The sequence below is a fragment of the Perissodus microlepis genome, chromosome 19, assembly GCF_051167445.1.
Source record: "Perissodus microlepis isolate ML-2025 ecotype Zambia chromosome 19, ASM5116744v1, whole genome shotgun sequence".
Taxonomy (NCBI): Eukaryota; Metazoa; Chordata; class Actinopteri; order Cichliformes; family Cichlidae; genus Perissodus; species Perissodus microlepis.
In genome coordinates this window covers 17,196,541-17,222,185 of record NC_140479.1, presented here as the reverse complement: position 1 = coordinate 17,222,185, position 25,645 = coordinate 17,196,541, and the positions used below count along the sequence as shown (strand labels likewise).

The window sequence follows — 25,645 nt, the reverse complement described above, 5'->3', positions numbered from 1 at the left end:
CTTAACTCTCACCTGCTTTGTCTCTCTTTGTATCTGTGATTGTTTCCAACATCAGGATCTTTCCTCTTGGTCGTCTGCTGATGAGCTGGACACGTCTGGCTCCCTCAGTCCTGTATCAGGAAGGAGTACTCCCAGTCACAGACGATCGGTAATGTTTATCCCTACCTGTACATGCTGCTATATGAGAACCAGGTGTTTGGAAGCCCCTAAGACACATAGAGTAAATGCCCCAAATGCCCCAGTGATGGCCAGATTCACCCCTGTCATTCCAAGATCTTTCCTCACGCTCTTCAAATCTTTCTCCACCTCCACAACCAGCGTTACTCTCCCTCCCTCTGGATTTTGAACTTTTTTCCAACCTTTTACTCTTCTTGCATGTTGTCATTCTCCAGACAGTCTCCTGAGATTTCCTCCTTTCTAACTTTTCTACTTCTTCCTTCCTTTTCTTGGCAGGCTTTTTAGCTCTGCCCAGTTTGTTTCTTTTTCTCTTCCAGTATTTCTGAAACCCTTTTCTTTTTCTCAGACTTCCCTTAAATTTCTTCTCACTGCAGATACGTTTCGATCCTCGTAGTATTATAGCTAGGATTACTGGCTATTGTGCAACTGCTTCATTTCAAGTGTAGCATAGAACTTGTTGTTGGTTTAATGAGCAAGCATGGCATCAACAACAGCAATGAGAAAGCATTATTTTCTCATTATTCAACTGTACATCAGTCCAAATAAGCATGTCCCTGCTTATACTATGTGTATGTTACTAAATGTCCTTGTTCCAAAGAGATTCATGCATCACATTGCATAATTGTAGCAGTCTCTTTATTGCACTCCCAAGCTGAAGCAATTCAAAGTAGTTGTGCAATGTGAAGAGCCAGATTCCTTATTATAACAGGTTACAAAATCAGTCACTTTCACGTATGATTTTGTTGCTGCTCTTCTTTCATTTTGGGTTTTCTTTTCATCAATAGCTTTGTCTTGATTTGCCTGGACTTAAACATACTTTCTTTCTTTTACCTCCCCCCCCCCTGTTCATTGCAAACAGCAACGGGGCAAATGTAGTCTGTCACAGCCTGGACCCTCTGTGAGCAGTCCACACCACAGGTACCTTTCTGTTGGTTTCTAGCACACCCAGAAGATAATGGAACTCAGCAGCCCATGATGCACTTGGAGATCAGTTGATTTCAGCTTTGAAATGAAACACTTAAGGAACAAATATTCCGAATTTCAGCTTTTAATGCTCGTGCCAGAGTAGCAGCTCATGATAATGAATTCCATCATCTTCTGTAAGTCTAGATGCTCTGTGTAGGCTAGGCGATCAGGTGAGTGGTAGCCCACGCATCCGAGACAGGAGTTTCACAAGGAAAGGTGCAAGGCCTCCTCTCTGCCAATGTCCTTGGCTGCTTAATATTGCTAACCAGAGGGCGTTTCTTATGAATAACACAAATATTTCTCTATATCTAACTTCCTCGCTGACACTGAGCGCACACACACACCCTTTTGCTCTCAAATTGCCGAGCCAGTAAATGTCTGCAATGAACAATGCAAAGGCCGCTCTCTTCCTCTCTTGCGCTGATTCTCTCTCTTGTGTGTTACATTTCTTCTCCCTCTGCTGCTGCTATCTCACTGAGTATCCACCATCTCCCCCCCTCAGTCTGTCATCTGTGAGTCTTGCCTCTCAGGTCTCCATTTGGGAAATGGTAAAGGGGCACTTTCGGTAAAAACACAGGGCAGCTCGAGTCACTTTGTTCATGCATTCTGGGATTGAGGGAAAAATACATTTAGAGAGCAAAGCAGCCTTGATTTTTCTTAATTTAAATACATTCTGAATACTTTTACAATACATACATATGTAAACCCCTATATTACTGCTTTCAACTGACTGTGTCTTCTAACTTTTTGAGGCTATAAGAAGACAGTTTTACTGAGGGTGATGGTGACAGAAAAATGACACATTACTACTCATAGTATGACATTTTGTGAATTTGCTTATTTCCTTATGTTTCTTTTTTGGACGTGGAAGCAGTTGGAAACAGCTAGCGTGTCTGGCTCTTTCCTCCTCCTCCCAGTGTCCATGCTAAACTAGGCTCTCTCCCAGCTTCATCTTAACATCTTAATTCACAAAGGGATTTCAGTCATCTCATCTAACTCTAAATCTAGAAAGTGAACTGGATTTCCCAAACTGTTGATTTAAGAAAACGAAGCTAACTACCAGGGTCAAAGATGCTGTTTCTAATTGCCGTGCTCTTCCCGCCTCCGTTTGCTTTGCACTTTTTAACAGGACACAAACTTTCAAAGACTCCATCGTTATATGAATAAAAAGAGTATTCTCAAATTGAGCTGTTACTTGCAGCATGCCGTTTGCCTTTTACTCTAACGCCTTTTGCAAAGAAATGCAAGCTCTCGTATTAAATGTCTTTGTCTGGCACAGGATTGCAGAATGTATGCCGTGAAAACTGTTTTGTGACCGTATTCGTACTTGTGTTTATCCACCCCAGTCTCAGTCAGCATGTAGATCACAATGTTAAACATTGTCTAACATTGCTTTACCCTGTGTTGGCAATGTCTTTCAAACACAGCATGGTGCTTACATCCACTGTCGCTGGACTGAGATCTTATTTGGATTGAAACTATGCAGACAACATTAAAACAGTTAAGAGTGGGGAGAGAAGGACATTAAATTAGGATAATTTTTAAAGGAAAGTTTGTTTATTGGATTAGACTAATTTAATTTGTTTGTAATTTTTACTATTTCTGTAGCAAAGAGAAGCACTTTTGTATGTATAAGATTGGTTTATTATATTGCTGTGGAAGTACAACCGTGTTTCCAACAAAGACGGGAGTATGTGCAAAATGTAAATAAAATAAAAATGCAATGATCATTTAAACTCAATTATATTTAATACAAAGAAATCAAATGATGAAATGCATGTAATTTGATTTTTAAAAATCGGTTCTATGTTTTTATATATGTTCAGTCAATTTTGAAAGCAGCCTTATGTTTCAAATTAGTGGTGCAGGGCATGTTTATAATTGTGATCAAGAGTTTTTAGTGGGTATCCAAACTCTCTCTACTACAGAGACTGTGGTTTTGCTAAAATAAACAAGGCTAGCTGATATCTAGATGGCAGCATGTGTTGCTTCAAAACCTGCATTTATCTTTTTTCATTTATCCTGTATCTTTCTTCACAGATGGTCAAGTTATTAAAGCTACATCTACTGTTATGATCATATAATAGATGTTGGCTCATGTTCTCTTTATGCCAAAGGACCAACTATCCATCATTTCCATGAAGAAATTCAGACTTTGATTGGTTAGACTATAGTATAAGTTACAATTTAAAGAACTCTGTTCCAGCATGTTACATGTTTTGTATGGAAGCTTGTTTCTGTCACTGAAAAAATCATTTTAAAGTCAAAATTTCGGGTTATTGTCTGAAACATCGACTGATTAACTCAAGCTTGAAATTAAGAAAAGTAACTGGAAATTTAGACATAGGTTTGCCAATTCTTTTAATTAATTAAAAAAAAAACTTTAATTGATAATTAATTTAGGTTGGGTTTAAATGATTTAAAATCCATTGCATTCTGCTTTTATATACATTCAGGCCACAGTCTTTTTGGAAACACATTTGCAGTAGTGCAGATGAGAAGGAGATTTTAAAAGTCTATAATCCATAGTTGTGTTTGACTAATCCTGTTTTTGCTGGGCTGTGAATGCTTGTGTGTGTGTGAGCAGGCCTCACAGCGACGCTGGATCCGCTTCCTTCCCTTCTGACTCGGAGACACGATCATCTCGTAGGTCCTCGTTTCTGTGGCGCGTCTTCTGGGTCGCACTGCCTCTCCAGTTCTTCCTGCTCCTGTTAGTGGTTTTTGCCTTTCTGCTGCCAATGTCTGAGGAGGACTACTGTGCTCAGTCCAACAACTTTGCTCATTCCTTCTACCCGATGCTGAGCTACACCAACGGACCGCCTCCAGTGTAGATGGATGTAAAAACCACTGATGTTTATGGATTCTTGAGCCAGAATGACCTTAGTGGGATTCATGTTGATATCCTTGAAACAGTTAATCACGTTGGGAGCAAAAACAAATCCTGCTCGTCCATTTTTACTGCAGAATAACAGCTGCCATCTACAGTTAATATCTTTGTGTGTAGCACATAGGATCAAGCATCTCACTATGTTACTCTGTGTAATGCTGTGTCAGTTAATTTGCATTTTTGGTGTAACGGATCTGGAGGTTTCTGCCCACAGTGGACATCTGCTGGATAAACGACGTGTCGACTCAGTGGTGTAAACATGACGTAACTTCTCTCAAGCCCATAGCACCAAAGTTAAACGCTGAAATATAGCCTGTGAATTTGCTTGTAACTAAAAGTTTGTAAACAGCAAAAACATTTAATATATCTTACATTGCAATTATTTTTTTACCTGTATTTTGGCATGCAGTTTTAATCTTTGCTTTTACTTACTTACATCCATCGTTGTGTCTGTGGTAATCGGTCCATTTTTAACTTGAACCACATGCATTCATGCAAGAGTCATTTAAGCCAAGTCAAGTGAATTTAATATCCAAGTCAGACGCAACGCAGGAGTTTAACCTTTAACAGTCATCCATGGTCTTTATACATTCTGCTGTTTTATTTTTTCAAGATATGAAATATGTCTTTAAGATTGAGAAATATGACCAATAGAATTATTGCATATTTTATAAGACTGTGAGTTCAGTATCAAATGTATAACAGTCGATAGTTATTTAACATATGTATATAATGCAAAAAGAAATAATATGAGAAATGTATGTATATGCGACTCTCAAAAACAATGAATGCCAAACCTTCATTCTAAAAGTTGTCATTTTATTTGTGAGTTAGAATTTTTAATATTTCACCCTTTGTGCATCATACTTATATTGATCTTCCCATGAAAACACAAATATAAAAGAAAACTTTTAAATTGTTATTTTGTGTTTCAAACGTAATTAATATCTCCACTATTTCTCAACATTTCAACTTATTTTTGGTATGAATGGAGTGAATAGATTTTAAGTTTCGTGAGATCTGCAGGTGGTAACATCCAGGTTGGAGCCATCGGATAGTTCTTGGACATGTTGCAGGTGAGGTCTCTGGTGAGTCGAGTAGTGCCGGGGTATGTTAACATGATGATGAAGGTGGTGACGGTGACAGTGGCCATGAAGAAGGGTTTCAAGTAATTTGATGATTTCATAATTTGGAAGAGCCAACGCTGTGGCATCCAGGCCCAACGTTTGAGAAACCAGCATGCGGAAATCCACCAACTGAAAAAAGAAACTTACCTGGTTCAAAAGTTTTCAGAAATCTTGTGACCTTTCTTTTATTCATATTAACAAACAACATTAAATGAGCTCTATGACCGCTAACAAACATCTGCTGTGCAAAGTCAAGAGATGTGGATGGAAGCATGGTAAACAAGTTTTCCTATTTGTTGTTTGACTCTTACCTCTCTCTGCCTCTCAGACAGCTGAGCCAGGCTCTGTCTGAGGGTAAGGAGTTCCTGTAGGTCGTCTCTTGTCTTCTTCTCTTGGCTCTGCAGGTCTGAGCTAACTGTGCTCAGCTTTTTCTCCACCTTTGCCTTCTCATCCGCCACCAGATTCAGCTTCTTTTTCTGCTCCTGCATGGTCTGAGTCTGTTGCACGACTTTCAGCTTGGCATTTTAGGCACAGCAGAGACTCGAGTGAGCGTCGGGTTTTAGTAAAACAAGAGTGACTTTATTTAATTATGTCAAATTATTAATCTAAGATACTCTGATACTTTGAAAGCATGCATTGATTGCATATGCATATGATTCAATGACCCACCAACCTATGCCCCAAAATTAACACAAATACACAAAACATTATGAAGTGAAAATCCCTCTGGAGTGAATTTGGGCCCAAACCCTTCTCCCCTCTACCTTGAGCTCGCTGGTATGGGAGAGCTGGGCCTTGAGCTCAGTGTTGGAAAGCTTGGTTGCTTTCAGTTCACTTTGAAGACGCTCCAGTTTTTTCTGCAGCCTCGCAGCCTGTAGTTGTGCATCATTTTGTTCCGCAGCCAATGCTGATCGGGTCCTCTTCTCCTCCTCCAGCTCTGAAACCTTTTTCCTCAGTAGTTGGATGTGGAGTCCTTTGCTCTCTATTTGTTCCTTCTGTGATTTCAACTACAGGGAATGGGAATATTTAAAATCAACTGTATACCTTTTTTTAAGCTGCATTTGTGTATTTAGAGGTAAATTATCTGCTTGTTCAGCACCACTCTCCATTTGTATAAACTTGTGAATAATAAAAACAAAAAACAAACAAAAAAACTACCTTCCGTTGTAAGCTGTAAGTCAGACTTTTACTCTCAACTAAAGCAGTTCCCTCTTGTCTAACAAGTTGTTCGGCACGTGACAGAATGAATTTTAGCTTCATTTCGAAGTCAAGATCAGTGTCAAAGTCCTCAACCTTCATCGTCTTGGACAGCTGCTCCAAGAATTCCTCATACTGTTAAAAAAAAAAAGAGACAAATCATAGGAATGTGTCGCTCTACCAACCTGTATCTGTAACTTATATGCTTAGTCACATGACTTTACTCACATCCTGTTTACTGTGTTGCAATCGGTCACGATGCATGTCTGCTGTCAGCAGTTCGGCCTCCAGACATTGCAGTCTTCCCCTCAGGTCTTGGACTTGCTGCTCTGCAAGCTGAGCCCTCTGTTGTGCACTGTGATGAAGCTCTGTCTGCTCACTCAGCTTTTCAGAAACACAACACAGCCTCATTTCCACCTCTGGCAAGCTCTGAAAGACCAGCATAGTGAAAATGTGTGGTAACATAAACTATTGTGTGCATACTCCTTTTTATCTTACAGCTGGACTAAGTCCTTGACAGATGGAACTGGAAGAGTTAACATAAAGATACAAGTAACTGCATCAATTGCTGTGCTTTGGGACTTATTCTTCTACTTTACAGAGTTATCCAGTTGATGTAGTTATTAGTCTGCAAATTAAAATAAAAAAAATATTTAGCTGTATTGCAAGTATTGAGATTAAAGTGCTACCTGCATGCTTATTGGTAAAAAAAAAAAAAAAAAAAAAAAAAATCAACCAGTATGTTTCATTTTACACAAGTAACTGATCATTCATGACATACAGCGATTAAGAAAAAGTAATCCTAATAACTAAAATACAATGTGATTTATAATTGTCAACCAATGTGTTGTTTGGCTGGAGCCACATTTGGACCTTGGAGAACAAATTTAGCTTTAAAGCAGCTTTTAAGCATTTTTTGGTGGAAATCCCAACGTTCCTCACCTTATTGCAGAGGTTATCCAGTGTCTGTAGAACATCTCTCTCCGTGGGCAGGATGACGTCCTCACACTTCTTCTCCAGGAGGCCGACCAACTTTTCCAAGAATGCCTGCAGGTTGCCCTCAGCTTCTTGGGTCCTTCTTTCAAGCTCCTCCACCTGGTTCTCCAGACAGCGTGACTCTCGCCTGGCTGCCTCTATCACTCTCTTACTGGCCTCAAGTCTTTCAGTTAGGGTTTGCTTCTCCATCTCGACACTTCTTCTCCCAACAGCCAGACCATCAAGCTCCTAAATGACATACAAACACCACAACAATAGGGCAATTTTAGCATTTACTCCTAAAGTAATAAAATCTTTAAATTAACAATTTCATACAGAAATCAGTACTTTTTACACAACGCTACTAAATCCTTTAGTTCGTGGGTTAAGCCGTCCAGACATCTGAAATCTTGTACTGTAAAGTAACTACTCTTTTAAGTTGTGTATATACCACTTTGAGTGAATCAAGTGCTGCTACACTGCTTGCAGCCTTCCTCCTCTCTTGGTCCAGCTCTGCCACCAGCCTCAGCACCGTCTCTCTGCTGGCTTTGCACTCCACCTCACTGGACTTCACACTCTCTTCTAAAACAGCAACCCTCATCTTCAGCCTCTCCTTCTCATTGCACTGTTAATTACAGAGGTTGAAGAAAGGTACTAAATAGTTATTACATGCTTGTTTTTTTAAATCTATTTTTAAAAGTTGCCAACATAGGAATCAATTTAGTTTTTTCCTCCACTATGACTGAATTCAGTAGACATTTAAAATAAATATTTTAAGGCCTACCTCGTTAGAGTTTTCCATAACTCCAAATAAGAAAGGTGAGGAGTGAACTTTAAGTAGATGTTGCCTCTGTTTTAAGAAGTCTCCTGGCAACAGCAAACACAGGCTCAGTCAGAAGGGGGCGCTGTAGCTGAGCCTGTCAGGCATCATCTCGTTTATCAAGTTGGTGGAATTTTATTTTATTTTATTTTATTTTATTTTATTTTATTTTATTTTATTTTATTTTATTTTATTTTAGTTTAGTTTAGTTTACTTTAGAAAGATTAATTTCTTAATTAATACAGCAGCATAAAAAAAATCCAAAGTCACGCTGAACGGGCAACAATGTGAAGGTCATTACGTGGCTACACATTAGCCCTGAGCTTAGACTGTCAGGTAGCCCTTCTGCTCAATCCCAATATGAGCTTCACTTACCGGACATTTTCCACTCATAAACTGATCGAGTTTGTCTAAATATAAACGACTGAGTATTTGTAAGGTACTTCCTGCTGTGTTTTGAAGTTTTAGTAAGTAATACAGTTCAGCTTAAAATGGAAACGCTCTACCTTCAAGTCAGAGCTGAGAGCATAAAGTGACTACTTGTATTGCGTCACTTCGAGCAGGAAACAAGCGACGAGGAACAAACACGCCGCCTTTGAATGTATGCAAGACTGTAAACACTGAAGGTAGCTGGAATTTGTGAATTAATTTAACACCGTATTTTGTTTTTCTAACCTGCTAAGCGAAGAAACTCCTGACGTTTTCTACTCACTGAATTGTCTGCGGCTGGCATGTATACAGAAGTTAGCTCCAGGCATGGAGCCGCAGTACTGCTGAATGTATTATCCTAATTAGTTTGCAGGATATACGAGTGTTTTGCTTGCTGATGCACTTTTGATTCCTGTTGTTGTCTATACTTTAGATTTAACGTGTAACAATATAACTATACGTCCATTAGCTAAGTTGATCTGGTTGTTTAACATAGTTCTGTGCTTCCAGTCACCTAAAGGCACTTTCCTTTGGCTGCAGGTTATTTGTAGGTGAGTGTGAATGGAAGATGCTTCTCCGGACGTTGTGGTCCAGACTGGGAGCCCAGCTGCATGCAGGGAGCAGATCAGGCTGCGTTTTAACTTCGGGCAGGACTCACTGTGCTCCGTGGAGCTTTTCCAGGACCTGCCATTTAAACTCTATTCATCAGCAGCACGAGCAGAAAAGACATGTTTCTTTGCCTGCTTTGAGTGGATGTAAAAGTCTTAGCAGTGGGTTTTTGACTGACCCTGGGAGACTTTCAAACTGTGCAAGAGGACAAACAAGTTTGTATTCAACCAACCTCGTAAAGTCAGTGTTGAAACCAGGTTTGAAACCAGCCACAGTGCCTGGGAAGAGGGCACCCAAGGGACCACGGACGAAGCAGCCGTCCAGAGCCAACCAGCCTTCCCTCAGTGAAGACAAGGTGATTTACCCTTTAGTGTAGTGAAATGTTTTATTTAGCTGTGCCTGGTATTGTTTTATGTGTTGATTCAATTGTTTGTCTCCATAGGATATGATGCAGTGCATTGCTTTTGCAACAGCAGATCAGTATCATTTACCAACACTTTCTCACGACTTGATAAACCACGGCTTCCATGAGATAGATTTGCCCAGAGGTATGAGTGAAAAGGTCATACAGCTGTGCATTAGATTATTAGTGATGGCTTTCATGATCGTCGTGTTTTATCTTCAGATGCCTCGAATGTTCTGGTGATAAGCACAGACATGGCTGCAAAACCAGATGACAATGCACAAATCTTCTTCTTCAGGTAATGCTGATGCGCTTTGGTTTAGACTTTGTCTCCAATGGTATTATTTTGTTGTAGAAAGGTCAGTTCTGTTCAAACATTGTCAAAAATATGGCTTAATTTGAGGATTATTGATATTTGGTTTGGTCAGTACTCGGTGATACAGGCGTACCTTGGTTTGCCTGTATGCCTATATCAGTGATCTATTTCTCAGCATCAGATGCACACACAAATCTAAACATGCAATTGCTGAGATTGTCGATTGGATTCAGGTCTGGATTACACAAGGCTAATCAGTGGCGGTGGTGCCTTTTAAAATTGTTGATGCTCTTGCCACGTGAGGCCAGGCCCCACTGCATTGTGTCTAAGCAGTCAGGGAGGGCTGTGAAGGTCTATGTAATCCTCCAAGGATATGCCTCCTCAGACAATCACTGACCTCCTGCTAAACCATTCATGCTGGATGTTGCATGCAGCATAACGTTCGCCACAGCATCTCCAGACTCTTACCTGCCACATATGCTCAGTGTGAATTTGCTCTCATCTGTAAAGAGAATGGAGCGCCACTGATGGACCTTTTGGTTTTGTTGATCACTAGTGAATGCTATTTGATCTACATGTTGCTAGTATGTGAACACAGGTCCCACTGATGGATGTCAGCCCCTCATGCCGCCCTCATGGAGTCTGTTTCTGACAGTTTGATCTAAAACATGCACGTGAGGTTTTGTAGGCCACCTCCTGTTCTTCCTCTCACAAAGGAGCAGATACTGGTCCTGCTGCTGTGGTATCTCCCTGTGGTATCTCCACCACACTCTTGAGATTGTGCTAAGAGACGCAAACTTTGTTGCCATGGCACGTGTGGATTTGCCATCCTGGAGGAGTTGGACTATTTGTGCAACCTGGCTGAGATGGTGATAGATAGTGTCTCATGTTACTAGTGGTAGCAAGGACAAGGAGATAGCAACGGTCTGTGGCAACCATTCCCTTTTTGCGGGGTTGTCTTGTTGTTGTCTCCCCCTGCACCTGTTGTCCCTTTGATTTGCACCAGAGCAGATGAAACTGAGTCTTAATAGTTTATGCTTTCTAACTTACAGGTTGCTATCCCTGAAGTTTAGCTGACTTTTTTGTTATACGCTGACAATCAAGCATTCCTTTTATATTTTTCAGCAGTGTAGTTACTAATACTTCTTTAGTACAGCTGCTTTTTTCTTTGGCCCCATAATGCCTGATCTCAGTCTAAAGTTTCTAAGTTTAAAAGTTGTTTTGTTCAACTAGAGTTCTTGTTTGACTGCTTGCCTCATGTTTACCTTGAACCGATAGTTTGTTTTGTAACATGAGAGGAAGGGCTAAACACTGACTTGTCCCACTTTCTAAATTTTTAGAGAAGGCTCAGTAGTTTTCTGGAATGTCGAGGAGAAAACTGTAAGCAAACATCACCATTAATGCAATTAATCTAATTTCCAGTTCACTTTTCTACTATACTATTGTTAAACTCTGTAATTTCCCCTCGGTCTTTACAGATGAAAAACATTTTGAGAATCCTGGAACACCATGAGATCCAGCCTTATGAAGTAGCGTTAGTCCACTGGGAAAATGAGGAGATTAACTACACCGTGGGAGAGTACGATGAGCCTCATGCTTTGTTTTGTTAGTACTTTCAGACTCTGTAACGTTTCTAAACAGACACTTTTTTCCACCTCAGGGGAAATGCAAAGCTTGAGCGTGGCAACTTTATTCTGAGTGACGATATGGATCAAGAGGAAGCTGTTTTGGAGAAATTTGCATTTTCAAATGCACTTTGTTTGTCTGGTGAGAAGCTGTATTTCCAGTCTGAATCATAAAAAAATGTATTTGTTTCCTGTGAACACTGCAAAACTTTTTCTCTTTGCGTTCTTTTCCAGTGAAGTTGGCAATATGGGAGGTAGCATTAGACAACTTTGTAGAGTCCATTCAATCAATTCCAGAGGTACAGTGGACAATTAACAGCAAGAATGAATAATTGATTATTTATAATGGTTGTTTGTGTGTTAGAAGATGCACGTGAGAGGTATTTTTCTAAAATGCTAATGCCAGCATGCTAATTTTTTTTCCTTTCCCACCCAGACACTCAAGTCTGGGAAAAGAGTCAAGTTGTCCTCTGCAGAGGTTATGCAGAAGATGGGAGAGCTTTTCACATTAAGGTAAATTCAGGAAAGTACAGCCTTTCTATTTTTGTATTCACTATTTATGAGCAAGTAATACACCTTGAGTTTTGTGTAATTATACGTTATTTCTAAATGCAAAAACTGCTGTTTGTTTGCTTTTCTAGTATTACCATACTTTAGTATTTTTATTTACACTCTGCTTTGACAGACACTGTATAAACCTGAGATCTGACCTCCTCCTCACGCCTGATTTCTACTGGGACAGAGAAAACCTAGAAAAACTCTACGATAAGACGTGCCAGTTCCTCAGCATCAACCGCAGAGTCAATGTAAAGGATAAACCATCGCTGCTGGGTCTTTGTGTTAACACTTAATCATTTTTTTTGCCCATGTAGCTTCATAATCTATCTCATTTTAGGTTGTGAATGAGAAGCTGGAACATTGCACGCAGCTGACAGACTTGATGAGGAGCCACCTGAGTGAGAAGCACAGCTTGAGGTTGGAGTGGATGATAGTCATCCTGATTACGATTGAGGTAAAAGAGGTCAAGCAAGAAGCCTCAAAGAATGCAGCGTTTTTAAAACAAACCTTTATTCATGCTTTTAAAAAAAAAAAAAACAGGGAGATGTTTAATAATGAGTACATCTCATTTGTTTCTCTTGTAGGTTATGTTTGAACTCGCAAAAATGATCTTCTAAATTGCTGCTCTGAAGCTACAACAACTCTAAAAAGGGCACAAGCAGCTATGAAAGAAGAATGCTGCACTGTGCGAAGGCACTGAGTCGTGAAGGGGACCTAGATCACGCTGAATGTATTTACTCTTCATGTGTTACATCAGCAACTTTCTGAAAACCATGAATTATTTTTAAATCAAGAATTTCACAAATTGTTACTGAGGATCTTGGCTGCGGGCGGGAGCAGTATTTTACACACATTTGTTCTTTATTACTGTGAAAAAAACAAACAAAGAAAAATCAAAGTAGGCAAAAAAAAGATTTTTAATCTTTTGTGATGATCTGACCTTTATGTTTTGGGACTTTTTTTGTCTTTATGTTCTTAATTTTCTTTTTACGTCATGAGAAAGCATCTATGTTTTCTTGTCAGTGTCAAAGATGCATTTTAAAAAGGTCTTATTTGCATGGGAAGGCAGGGACTCCCACATCTTGACACGGATCTTGCAGCTGATTTAAAAAAGAAAGGGGGGGGGGAAAAGATGTAGAAATGCATCCAGATTTACTGAGTCCCAAACGCCAACTGTAACTCTGTTATAAAAGATGGGAATAAAGTATTTATGTTCAATATTTCCGTGTTTGGATGTTAAACATTATTAACAGATTTCTTTTCTTTTGCAGTAAACAAATAATTACTGAAGTACTTTTAATTTATATGTATTAATTTATTCAAATAAAATATTTTTTATTAATTAAACACTGGTAAATATATCAGAAAACATATAAATACACATAAATCAATATTAGTGACATCAGACAAGCAAGGATTGTCCATAACAGACAGTAATGGAAATGAGATTTCAAAGTAAAAACATACAGCTAACATAAATACCTTTTCACAAGCTTATTTCTCTCACTCTGTTGCAGTTTGATTACTGAGCCTCACACATCAAGCTTAGTGGGGAGGCTTGTTTCTGGCACTTAGATTTATTTTTTCCTGTCTCTAATCTAAATTTAGGGTTAGTATCTCAAATTCTCAGCTTAACTTGAAATTTTGAGACAATCAAAATTTCCACTTTTTATTTTTTTCAGTGGTAGAAACAGCCTGTTAAAGAACAGGAGAACAGAAAAGTTTGAGTAAACATGGTAGCTTAAGGCACTGCTGATTAAAATTAGATTAACTGCGTATTTGATTAAGTTGAGCTTTAAATTAAACACTGTCACACCTTGCTTCATGCCATGCTCTCACCATGCTCTTATTTTCGAACTGCTCACAGTAAAAATTCTAATCACTAAAATATTCATTATGTACAAGATCACATATAATAATAATAATATATGTATATATATATATATATCTCCTCAGTATGTTCAGGTCTGACTTTTTAAATCATGTGGCATAAGTGAAATACTGATTGCAAATAAATGTGTTGTGGAAATTTCTACATTTTTAAGCGGAAGCAAATGGATGGATGGTGTTTCTATGTGCTGTAACTGGTAACATACATCATGATTTAATGTGGTCTGTGAATAACACCTGAACATTTTTTAAGCTTGTTACCATAAAAGGTGAAAAGATTCAACAAATATATTATGATATTCTTATTGACTTAACTGACATATACATTCTATTCAAAAACTTAGGCATAATAATGTATGAATTATGAGTGGAGAGACCTGACATAATTAGCAATGAAGTTGCATTACATGACAAACAGGTAGTTAAATTTACTGAGGCCCCTGCGTGGTAAAAGTAGCTCATTGTCACACTTCTAAAATCCTTCAAAAATCACAATTCAAGCCCCCTGAGAAGATTAACCTTTTTTTTCAATGCACACTTTCCAAAACACTCTCTTAAGTCATATACTGTATAATAATAAGATAATCTTAGCAATTAAGGCTAGTTTCGCTAATAAATATCAGAATATTTTGGTGCAACATAATGTGAAATAAAAGGCTTTGATGGCTTTATGAAGCTTTCTTCCTTTTACTTTTTGATTGTTCCACCTACAAAAAGAAATACAAAAAAGGGCATACGTTTAATTGAAATTGATTGTGAAAATATACAGAATAAGAGGTGGCTTACCACTCAGTAACACTTGAGCTGGGTTAGGTTAATCCCATTCTGCCTGAGTGACACATGTTGTGATTACTGGGTACTCCAGGGCAACAGCAAAATCTTCACCTTCACTCTCAATTTCACCTATTCCTCCTGTTTCATGCAATCTCTGATGATATTCCTCATCCTCACTCTTGGTATCAGGTGCCATTTCAAACTCAGATTCAGGATCTTCTTTTCCCTCATGTGCACTTCCCGCTTGAGGCTCCGTGGGTTCTTCCACTTTGATGTGGGATGCCCCCTTTTCCTCTTGGGTGTAAATGTCTTCCTCAGCATCCAGCCACACGTCATCATTTTCCTCCTCTATTTGTTTAATGGGCTCCTCTGCTGTTTTTTCTTTGCTACGAGCCTTGAAAACTGCAGGATGACTGATCAACAGGCCTCGTTTCTCTTTTTGCATCACAGGTTCTGTCGTTTGTGTGGCCTGAATGTCTGGTATTATCGATTGCTTTGACTGAATTTGTTCCACTGGTTCTATTGTTTCTATTGTCTGGATGCTAACAGCCTGTAGTACTGGCTGTTTTGATATCATGGCTCTTTCAGTTAAATCGAATTTTTCTGCTGGCTCTGTGATTTGCTTCAGCGGTTTGGTGGTTTCTGCTGCCTGGATTTTGGAGATTATTGGTTCCTCTGATTCAGCTTGTTCTGCTGGTTCTGTTGTTTCCATTTCTTGGACAGCAACGTCCTGAAGTTTAGGCTGATGGGAGACCACAGCTTCTGATTCAGTGATTTCTGTTGTCTGAACAGCGACTTCCATTAGCTCCATTTGTTTCTCGCTCTCAGCTCTTTGCATTGCATTTATCAGGTTTGTAGGTTCCACTGCTTCTACTGCCTGAACAGCAACTTCGGACACATTAAGCTGTTTCACAGGCTCTGCAGAAGGTGGTGGGGATGCTGGTGCCTTTAGCTGCCCAAACTGTATGTTAAGTTTGAATTCTAAGGACAGGCTTGAAGGAGACTCTACATTACCTATTGACGAGATCATACCCGTGTTCTGGGGGGCTACTAATCCTGTGTTATTTGGTGTAACAATCTGGCTTTGTGTACTTTGTAGTTTTTGTGCTTCTGTGGTGGTATCGCCATCTTTCTTCTTAGCTAATTCTTCAGATGTTGCATCCTCCGCTGTCACACATACCTCTGATTTTTGCAGCTCAGCTTGAGTTTCTTCCAGATCCTCTGTGTGATCATGGGTAGAGATATCTAAACCTAAATCAGAAATTCGCAATTGATCCCCGGACTCTTTCTGCTCAGCTGGGATCCCATGTCCTTCATCCTCTTCTTCTATGAGCTCCCCAGAACTGTCCTTCATCATTTTTTCATCCTCTGGTTCACTTGGTGCACTTTGAACTGTCTCGCTAACATCTGGTTGTTTTATAACTTCTTGTTCCAAGTTATCTGGCACAGATTCAGGAGTGGGCTCTGGTAAATTCCCCTTTACATATTGAATAACTTCTTGAACAGTTAGATTGTTTTCCTCGTTATTCACTTCCTCTTCGATTGCAGTAGAGACAGATAGGTTTTCTACTTTTTCAAGAGTTTCATGACAAACATCAATAACTTCTTTGGCTTCTGTAACCCCTACCTCAATCATTGTGTGGACGATATTTTCTGCTGAATTGATATCAACATCCACCACTTGCACTTGGAATCTGTGATTGTCGTCAAACTCTAGTGATGGAACATGCATCATAACAACCACACTGCCTTCTTCTGCTGTGTTAATGACATTGTTCTTCTCTAATGGTGTTGTGGTCTCAAAAGTGTCCTTTACCTCCATCTCACTTGCTTTTCTTTCTATCAAGTGTTCTCGAATCTCAGTTGTTTCCTCAATCAAAACATCAGGTATTACTGCTGAAACATCTTTTAGATTACATGTTATTACTTGCATCACTACAGCGTGCTCAATGGCAGCAGTGATTACCTCAGTGCCTTGAAGTTCACCAGCTTTTTTCCCCTCAACACTTACTTGGGCTGTACTAACATCCTCGTCATATTTGGGTTCTTCTGAAGCTTCAGCACTGTCAACACAACTCTCATAATGGACCTGATCATTACTTGCTTGTTCTTCTTCTTGTTCTGCAGAAGGCACATAAGCAGCTGGTACCATTTCTTCCAAAGCTTCACCTTTTCTATCTTCGTGTTCAGCTTGATCATTTTGTGGAATGCTTTCGGTTTTCTGATCTTTGTTTATTTCTAAATCCTGGTCTGGTTGTTTTTCCTCAGTTTCATCTGTAATGCGGTCAGTGTCTGGTTTCGGAACATCTTCTAGCAATGCTTCAGTTTCAAGCTCCTGAGTGCTAAACACCTCAACACTTGATGCAACTGCATTTGCAGACTTGGATGCTTCACGGTCAGTTGCAGGAACATTGTCTTCTGCATCAGGCAGTGATGCTTCTGGTTCCATTAGGTCAACTGCTTTCTGCTTGGGTTCACCTGTAACTGTTTCCATTGCCCCCATATCCTTGGATATCACCTCATCTTCAGTTCCTTGAGGTTGACCTTCCTCTGAATCTAATGTGACGACTTGTACCACTTGTAACACTGCTGGTTCTTGAACAACCTTGGTTATGGAATCATCCAGTGCTTCACCTTTATCTTCAGTGATTGGTAACATTTTAGCCTCTTGGGGCTGATCTTTTTCTGCATGTGGAACATCCTCTGATATTACTTCTTTCTCCCATGACTGACCACTCCCCTCTTCTAAATCTAATATGGCTGCTTGTACAGCTTCTACCTTTTCTGGAACTTCAGGCTGTGATTCTTTGTTTTGAATCTCATCAGTCACTTCAGTGTGATGTTGTGTTGTCTGTTTGTTTTCATCTGTTACTGGTTCAGAAGACTGAATGTCCTCTGAAGGTTGTATTTCTGTTCGAACACTGTCCTCTTTTGATTCCAATGATGTGGCTTGAACACCTTCTGACACCTCTGTAACTTCGGAAACCTCAGGCTGTGGCTCTTTAGTTTCTGGCTCATTAGAAACGTCACCTTCAGTGAGATGCTCTGATGTCTGTTTGGATTCATCTATTACTGGTTCAGCAGCCTGAATGTCCTGCGAGGGTTGTATTTCTTCTTGAATGTTGTCCTCTTTTGATTCTAATGTTATGGCTTCAACATCTTCTGGCACCTCTGTAACTTCAGAAACTTCAGACTGTGGCTCTTTAGTTTCTGGCTCATCGGTCACTTCAATGAGATGTTCCCCTGTATGTTTGGATTCATCTGTTACTGGTTCAGCAGACTGAATGTCCTGTGAGCGCTGTCTTTCTTCTTGAATACTATCCTCTTCTGATTGTAATACTGTGGCTTGAATACCTTCTGGCACTTCTGTAACTTCAAAAATTTCAGACTGTGTCTCTTTAGTTTCTGGCTCAATGGAAACTTCATCTTCAGTGAGATGCTCTCCTATCGGTTTGGATTCATCTATACTTTCTGCTGGTGGAACATCTTCTGAGGCCGGTGCTTCTTCTTCAGGTGATTGAACTTTATCCTCTTCTGCAGTTGCTGTGGCTTTTTGCTCAGCTTCCACTACATCTTTCACTTCGTCATCCTCTGTTTTAGGAGCCTCAGCCTGTGTTTGTCTATCTTCTGGCTCAACAGTCACTTCAGCAAGATGCTCTGTCTGCTTGGAATCGTCTGTAACTATTTCTGTTGGTGGTATGTCATCTAAGTGTGGTGCTTCGTCTTCAAGTGACTGAACAGTATCCTCTTCTGAAGCTTTTACATCTTTTTCTATATTTGCCAGTGCTTCCAACTCATCCACCACCACAGAAGGTTCAGCTTCAATTTGACTTTGCTCAGTAATATTTTGATTGATCGGATCCCCCATGGAGCACGAACTTTGGGCTTCCTGCTTGATGTTTCCATCTTTAGTTTCATCAGCCACAAAAAGAGCTGACTCTGCTTCTTGGGTCTCAGTTTTTGAGGTATCTTCTTCTACTTGATCTGCCACAACTAGAGAACCTTTATCTGGAGCAACTTCATCACTTTCAGGTAATGTCTCCTGAGGTAACTCTTCCTTTTCTTCAGAAATGCATTCTGGCACATGTTGGCTGTCATCAGTAACTTCTAATTCTTTAATGCTTTCTTGCACCTGTGTAACACTGACCTCATGAACTTCATCTTCAGTGACTTCTGCATTGTCAATCTCCTCAGATACATTCTCTGTTGAAACAGCTTTGTTAACATCAGGTATGCTCTCTGTTTGGGCTGTTGCCTCAAGTTCATTAATTGCATCAATTGGTTCAGCATTTAGCTCTGCATTTACCACTGTTTCATCTGATCCTTTGTGTATTTCCAGGATTTCCGGCTGTTCTTTTTCAAATGTTTCAAGTAATTGAGGCGTGACAGAACTAACTATTCTTTTTGAACTTGGCTCCTCTAAAGTCACTGGGACTACATGCATGCTTACAGAGATGGTTTCAGCAACTTGTTCTAGCAACAACTCTGTGTTGTTGACACTGTATTCAGCTGGGACAGGTGTTGCGTTACCAGATGTTTTTGAAGAGTCTGATAACTGGGAAACTGCAGAGATCATCTCAGTTTCATCTGTCACCGTAACATCAACAGGCTCTGGAGCTGTTATGGCTTCAGATGTGATCTCTACCAGGTCCTCTGCTATAGTGTCATCTCTTGCTGCTTCCTCAATGCCTGAAGCCGGAGTGGCCATGGTCTCTGTAAGTACTCCCTCCTCTGGAATATCACTGAGTTGTTGGTGTTTACTGATTGATTCTGTAAGGTCATCTGGTTCTTCAACTGGAGCAGGTGTAGCCAGTGTTTTAGGAACCTCATTTTCTAAAGCTTCCTCATTGTTTTGGGACGTTTGTGTTTCGAGTGGAAGACTATCACAAGGTGGAGTGGAGTCCTGCTGGACTTCATTGTCTGTTACTTCTGGTATGTAACTTTCTACATCTGCCTTGGTTTCTCCCATTTCATCTGCAAACTCTGACAGTGGAATCACAGCTGGAGTCTCAGAGTCTTCATCACCTGAAGCTTCCTTGTCAGCTTCATCTAAAGATACTTGTTCTAGCGTTTCAGCAGGCTTTCTCTTTTTTCTTCCAGGTAGGAGATTCTTAATAGAAAACGTGGACTCAGCTTGAGTAACTTCATTGTCAGAAGGAATGATATCTTTGCTTTCATCCAGATCCTTGGCTTTTGTTTTGGGGGTGACAAGTTTTTTAAATGATTTCCATGTTGACTCCCCATCACTCTCTGGAGGACTTCCTTCTTTAATTTCTTGGGCCTCATTAGATCTTTCTAGTGGTGATTCTGCACCTTGTTTAAGTCCACTGTCTTGCTTGCTATTTGGGGGTGTTTCTTCTTCTGAGTCTGATGATTTTCGGCTTTTCCTCCTTCCAGATCCACACAAAACAGCTTCCCATGACACAGATGAGTCTTTCCTTTTTTTTCCTTCTTCTGTGCTGTGATCTGATATTTCCCCCCCTTCACTTGGTTTAGCCTCATCTACTGAACCTGAGATTTGTGCCTGTTCATTGCTCAATGAAGGTGTCTTGTTGTGTTTTTTTGGAGTCAGAAGTTTTTTGAAGGCTGCCCATGCACTGTCCTCTTCTTCTGCTGCCGGTGCAGAGGGCTGTGCAGGACTTTCGTCTTTCTGATTTTCAGCTGACTCTGTTGAAGACAGCAGCTGATCAGAGACTTGTTCTTGAGAGTCAGTGATCTTTGTGTCACTTGATTTCTTTGCTTTCTGTTTTTTGGAAAGACTCCTGAAACTAGAGCCTGACATTAGCTTCTTCAGTGGACTCGCCTGAACTTTTTCTTTTTCTTGAGAGTTTAGTATTTCACCCTCACCATCTGATCTCTTCATGGAAGGTGGTTTAACATCATCCTGAGTGGTTACTGCAGGCACGATCTTAGCTTCTCCAAGTCCTTTCTCAGTTGTAGCTGCCTCAGTATCAAGAGTAATCTTCTCCTTATCCTGTTCTTCCACTGCTTGCTCTGCTATTTCAGCAATCTCGTTTTCCCCCATATCCACCAGTTCTTTCTCGGTCACCTCATCTTCTGCAAGTTTCTTTTTCTTCCGTAGACTAGAAAAGATTCCTGTGGTAAAAAACCTTTTTAATGGAGATTCAACCACCTTTTCTTCAGTAATCATTGGTGATGCTGGACGCAGTTCCTGTGTGGTATCCTGGTGTCCATCTTCATTTACAGCAGGTGAAGTTGTTCTTGCATCATCATTATCACACTCAGCTTCCTCTTTGGTTTCTGTTTTCTTTATGTCTGCATTTTCTGGAATATTCTCTGATGTACCATCTGTCAGACTGGGACATGTTGTTGAATCATATTCATTTGCTTCCTGTGCTGTGTTTAGATCCAGACTCTGTTCCTCATTTTCACTTTTGACCTCTTGTGCATTATCTTTGACCTCCTCTGGTATGTTTGGTACTTCCTCGGGCACATCTGTTTCAGCCTCTTCACCAGAGGCTTTTTTAACTGTCAATTTCAAACCAATGTTGCTGAAAAAATTTCTACAACTTTCATTGATGTCATTTTTCTTCTCTTCCATTTCGATAATTTCTACTTTTTCAACTTCATTTGCATCAGCTTCATCTGGTGATGTCTTTGCATTGATGTCAACACTTTCCACTGGCATTTTTTCTTCTTTAGGGGACTTTTCTGTCTTTGCAACATCTTTGTCTGAGGAAAGGATAGTTAAATCAACAATTAAATTAATCATTAAAATACTTTTGAAAAATTGGCCTAGTGTGCTAACAGATTCTTTCACCTAGAACCCAACAACTTGCGCTTCTATTGAAACCATGCTGGCAGAAATACACAAATTATGAATACCCACCCTCTGCAGAAATCTCGTCTTTGCAGTGACCATTGAGTGCTGCTATAGAGCCGTCTGCTTTTCCATTTATCTCAGAGATCTGCCCATTGGTTTTGAGAGGCTGAAAAAAAGCACAAAACTGAATGTACAATAAATCTCTGCTCATGTGTGCGTGGCATGAAAAAAATTTAACAAGTTTAGCTTGAACCTCTGAAGAATTTCCATCTGTAATTAACAGGGATGCCAAAGACCTATAGAAACAGTATAGACCAGTTACTATTGGCTAGGTTTTGTGGCAGCCTTAGAGTCAACACTCCTAATTTTTCCAGTCCTAAATCCATGAGTCAGATTAGTTGGGAATGTCTGAGCAGGGTTTAGGGAATAAGAAACTTAACTGCACCCAATAGTGTGCCGAAGAAACCTAAATAAACAACTGTAAATACATCAGACGGTGATATTATTTCCAAGTTAAGCTTTTTTTTTTCAACTTTTTAAACCAATTTATTAGATGTACAGAGTTTTGCTTATCTTTTTACTCATGTTATTATGTTGCCTTAAGTGCTTTATCTAATTTAAACTGAATTTAAACTGACTATCCGAGCTCTCCAAGAGCCCGAAAATAATAACAACAGAAGGCAAAACAACCTAGTTTTAGATAGTTAAAGGCCATAATCATCATCATCTCCCATTATCACAATTTAAATACAACTTATTGGTATTAGTGTTTTTTCTTTCTTTTTAACACCCCACTTCAGAATCAGAATCAGAATACTTTATTAATCCCGAAGGAAATTAGGTTTATTCCAAGATTAAGCACATGATTTCTTCCAGCAGTGTCATGTCTCCACCTTAATAACAATCAGCATGGTCGAATATATCATCAAATCAACACAACATCGCCAAGAAAAAGCATCAATTTCTCTACTGATTCTTACAGGACAGTGCTAATTGACATCCTCATCGGCATGAGCTGTTATAATGTTGTACACTAATAATCAATGTTGTTTTCTGCTTAGTCCAGCAGGAGGGAAATTCCATCTCTCCCATGGGCTTTATTTGGTTCACTCCAAGAATGAAAGGTCATCATTCTTCCATGCTGTTTCCTCTTTCATCTACAGTAAATGAAAACCTCTGCGCCATCAATGAAATAGTGAAAAACGACTATTCAGAAGAGTAATACTATGTAAGTTATCAGGTAGCCTCAAGAGCCAAAAGCCAGCAGTCAAGGGCCATTAAATTTACTTACAATTTCAACATGAGGCACTGCACACAATCCATTTAACAACAACAACAACAACAACTTTTACAGTAAATGGTTTAAGTTTTGTGTTGTAAGACTCAGGCTATGATTTACTATTATTATTCTTTTTCACATTTTGCAAATCTTGCTGTATAAGGAAAATGGGGCCAAAAAGAGTTTCAGTCAATGTGGGACATATATACATATGAAATGCATCACATATAAGACTTTTTTTCCCTTTCAATTCATCTTTGTCTTTATGTCTAAGGAGAAATGACACTAGGCTGTTGTGCACCCAGCACAATATATAAATCAATCAATAATGCTTCCTGTTACAGAAAAGCTTAAAAATAATCACATTGCTCGCCAGTGTCCCAGTATTGCTGGATGCACTCATCCGCTTTGAAGGGACAAGGACTTTTCCTTTTATTCTGACGTTAATTGATGTGTTGGCATGCAGCGTGTGCACCGTCCCGACAACAACAACAAAATCCAGCCTCAGCATTTTTTAATCTTTCAAAGCGCCTACTGTTTGTTCTCTGTCACCATAACGAATCACATGAAAACCACTGATTGGTAAAGAGGACAGGCTAAATCATTGTTGCAAAGTTAATACAGCCATAAAGGAAGAATTTGGGGCTCTTGGGATATGTTACCTTGTCTTCAGTATCCTGCACAGTTTGAACATCATTCACTTTTGCGCTCTCCTCCTCCTCCTCTGCATCCTTCTTGCCCGCACGTTGCGCAGACTGAGTGTCTCCCATTATCTGAACTGCAGCGCGTCGCTATCCGGAATGAGCCACACAAGTGAAACGGATATCCCACAAAAAAAACAGGCCGGTAGCTCAGCTGAGCCACGGAAGGCGGTCAGCTCTCAAATGGTGTAGTCTGGATTCTGGAAAAACTCTTTCCTCTTAGATTAACACCTCCCTGCAGAATCACATGAAGCCATATGAGCCAGCTGACCCGGCCCGGCTCGGCCCGGCTCGGCCCGCCTCTCTCTGCATTGAAAAAAAAAAGAACTGCAGAGAAAGAAGCCTGCTCTCAGATTACTGAAGAGAATGTCCCAGCAACAAGCATAAACCTGCACTGGTGAGGATGCACTAGCCCGCGGATGCACTGAACAACGAGTGGCTATGTTAAAGATTTAAAGGATATTTTCATCGGAAACAGATGCTGCAAATGCATGCCGCATTAAATAAGAAAGTCTGTTGCTGTTTAACACTTTGGTTATTCGGAAAGTGGATTTTATAACTAGTTTTATTATATATAAAAAAACAACTAAGAATTTTGAAACCAGGAATGTTCTTTAAAACAACAACAACAACAACAACTATTTAAATCTTTATAGAAATGGTTAACAGTTAAAAATAGTTAAAACTAACTACTGGCTGGCTATTATATATATAATAGTTATAGTATTCCTCCAATTACTTAATTGCCTAAATTTGTAAAATTACCTGTATAATGAAAAGAATACATGTTGAACAAGTTTGCGATCATTTTATGTATCAAAAACCTCTCTAAGTCACCGTAGGGCACATTCACTCTGACAAATAAGCAGACAGGTTTCATTATAACAAATGTCATATAGGCCCATGAGAGTCAAAAGTGGTTTATGAAGTTGCGGCTGGACATTGTGGGTCAGTGTCTGGGAAAAATGTCACAACCTGCCTGTTGCTAAAGTTGCCATTACATCAGCTGCCCTGCAAATACTTCTAGGGAGATGCTTTTGTCCAGTTTTTGGACAGCATGTTAAATCCTACATCCTTATCATTAGAACAATCCTCTTTATGTATAACATTTTTTTTAATTAATTTATAATAAGTGGGAAGTGTTCTGGGGAAAACAAATGTATGTCTTAATAACTTATTTAATAACATTAAAATGGGCAGCTGCTACTAAAACATCTTTTAGAGAATGGGAAGAAGTGGACATTTAAATAGCAAATTGCCAGCCTTATATAAACACAGTATATATAAAATGCTGCATGCTAATGCTAAAAAAACCAAACATATTAACATGATTGTTAGCATGACCAGATATTAAAACTTCAACCCATTATTACTGTTATTAAGTCAGAATCTTAAAAATAGTCAAATTGAGTAGAGTTCCCCACTTTGAAGACTGCATGGACAAATCGTTCAACAATTATAAGACATTTCTCCAAAAAACAAACAAACAAAAAAGCCATAGCAAAGCAAATCTACTCATATTGAGGTTAATTACTGTTCACTCCACATGGCCTACGTTACACTCACCAGCCACTTTATTAGGAACACATGTTAATTGCTTGTAAAATGAAATATTTATCAGCCAATCAATCTAGGTCTGATCAAGATGACCTGCTGAAGCATCAAATGGGGGAAGAAAGGTATTTTAAGCAAATCTGAATGTGGCGTGTTTCTTGGTACTAACTGGCTAGTCTGAATATTTCAGAAACTGCTGATCTGCTCAGATTTTCCTGTACAACTATCTTGAGGGTTTAAAGAGAATGGTCTAAAAATAGAAAATATCCAGCCAATGTCAGTTCTCTGAGTGAAAATGCCTTGTTGATGCTATAGGTCACAGAAGGACTGATAGGGAGACAAATAACCACTCATTACAACTATAGTATGCATAAGAGCATCTCTGAATGCACAACATGTCATTCTGAGGGTTTCTTTTTTGGTATTTAGTGTTGATCAGCTGATCTGTTACCAGTCCAACACAAACAATATTTCATAACAGCATAGAGCGTATGGAAATGATCAAATATTTTAAAGCTGGCAAAAAAGTTTTCTTGAAAATGAAAATCAGCTGACTGGTCAAATGTACCTCTTG

The 25,645-nt window shown here is 39.4% G+C and overlaps 4 protein-coding genes across 18 annotated transcripts in view; 2 read left to right on the top strand and 2 right to left on the bottom strand.

The window, feature by feature from the left end:
- Positions 1–4,840, top strand: part of syne1b (spectrin repeat containing, nuclear envelope 1b) — a 74,598-nt gene extending 69,758 nt beyond the window's left edge. For 13 of the 15 annotated variants that reach the window (XM_084915572.1, XM_084915567.1, XM_084915581.1 and 10 more), the window contains 3 exons: positions 56–148; positions 1,037–1,095; positions 3,731–4,840. In XM_084915572.1, coding sequence (XP_084771698.1) covers positions 56–148; positions 1,037–1,095; positions 3,731–3,974 — 396 coding nt within the window. In that variant the 3' untranslated portion in view covers positions 3,975–4,840. The remainder of the gene's footprint in view (positions 1–55; positions 149–1,036; positions 1,096–3,730) is intronic. The other 2 variants (XM_084915580.1, XM_084915579.1) reach the window with 1 other exon arrangement.
- A 194-nt stretch (positions 4,841–5,034) lies between these two features.
- On the bottom strand, positions 5,035–8,195 carry ccdc170 (coiled-coil domain containing 170). Its single transcript, XM_084915583.1, has 8 exons — positions 8,114–8,195; positions 7,781–7,954; positions 7,297–7,578; positions 6,583–6,783; positions 6,316–6,489; positions 5,922–6,164; positions 5,469–5,672; positions 5,035–5,286 (listed from the first exon to the last, which is right to left on the bottom strand). Exons 1-8 carry the CDS (start codon positions 8,129–8,131, stop codon positions 5,035–5,037), a joined length of 1,548 nt encoding a protein of 515 aa, XP_084771709.1. The 5' UTR covers positions 8,132–8,195.
- A 477-nt stretch (positions 8,196–8,672) lies between these two features.
- Positions 8,673–13,309, top strand: rmnd1 (required for meiotic nuclear division 1 homolog). Its single transcript, XM_084914953.1, has 12 exons — positions 8,673–8,775; positions 9,119–9,542; positions 9,630–9,735; positions 9,813–9,888; positions 11,247–11,286; positions 11,385–11,485; positions 11,567–11,673; positions 11,766–11,830; positions 11,968–12,044; positions 12,217–12,337; positions 12,427–12,543; positions 12,674–13,309. Exons 2-12 carry the CDS (start codon positions 9,147–9,149, stop codon positions 12,704–12,706), a joined length of 1,239 nt encoding a protein of 412 aa, XP_084771079.1. The 5' UTR covers positions 8,673–8,775; positions 9,119–9,146; the 3' UTR covers positions 12,707–13,309.
- akap12a (A kinase (PRKA) anchor protein 12a) lies at positions 12,576–23,903 on the bottom strand. Its single transcript, XM_084914952.1, has 4 exons — positions 23,479–23,903; positions 21,604–21,703; positions 14,766–21,446; positions 12,576–14,686 (listed from the first exon to the last, which is right to left on the bottom strand). The coding sequence occupies exons 1-3, from the start codon at positions 23,584–23,586 to the stop codon at positions 14,794–14,796; spliced, it is 6,861 nt and encodes a 2,286-aa protein (XP_084771078.1). The 5' UTR covers positions 23,587–23,903; the 3' UTR covers positions 12,576–14,686; positions 14,766–14,793.
- Between the last annotated feature and the right edge of the window lie 1,742 nt (positions 23,904–25,645).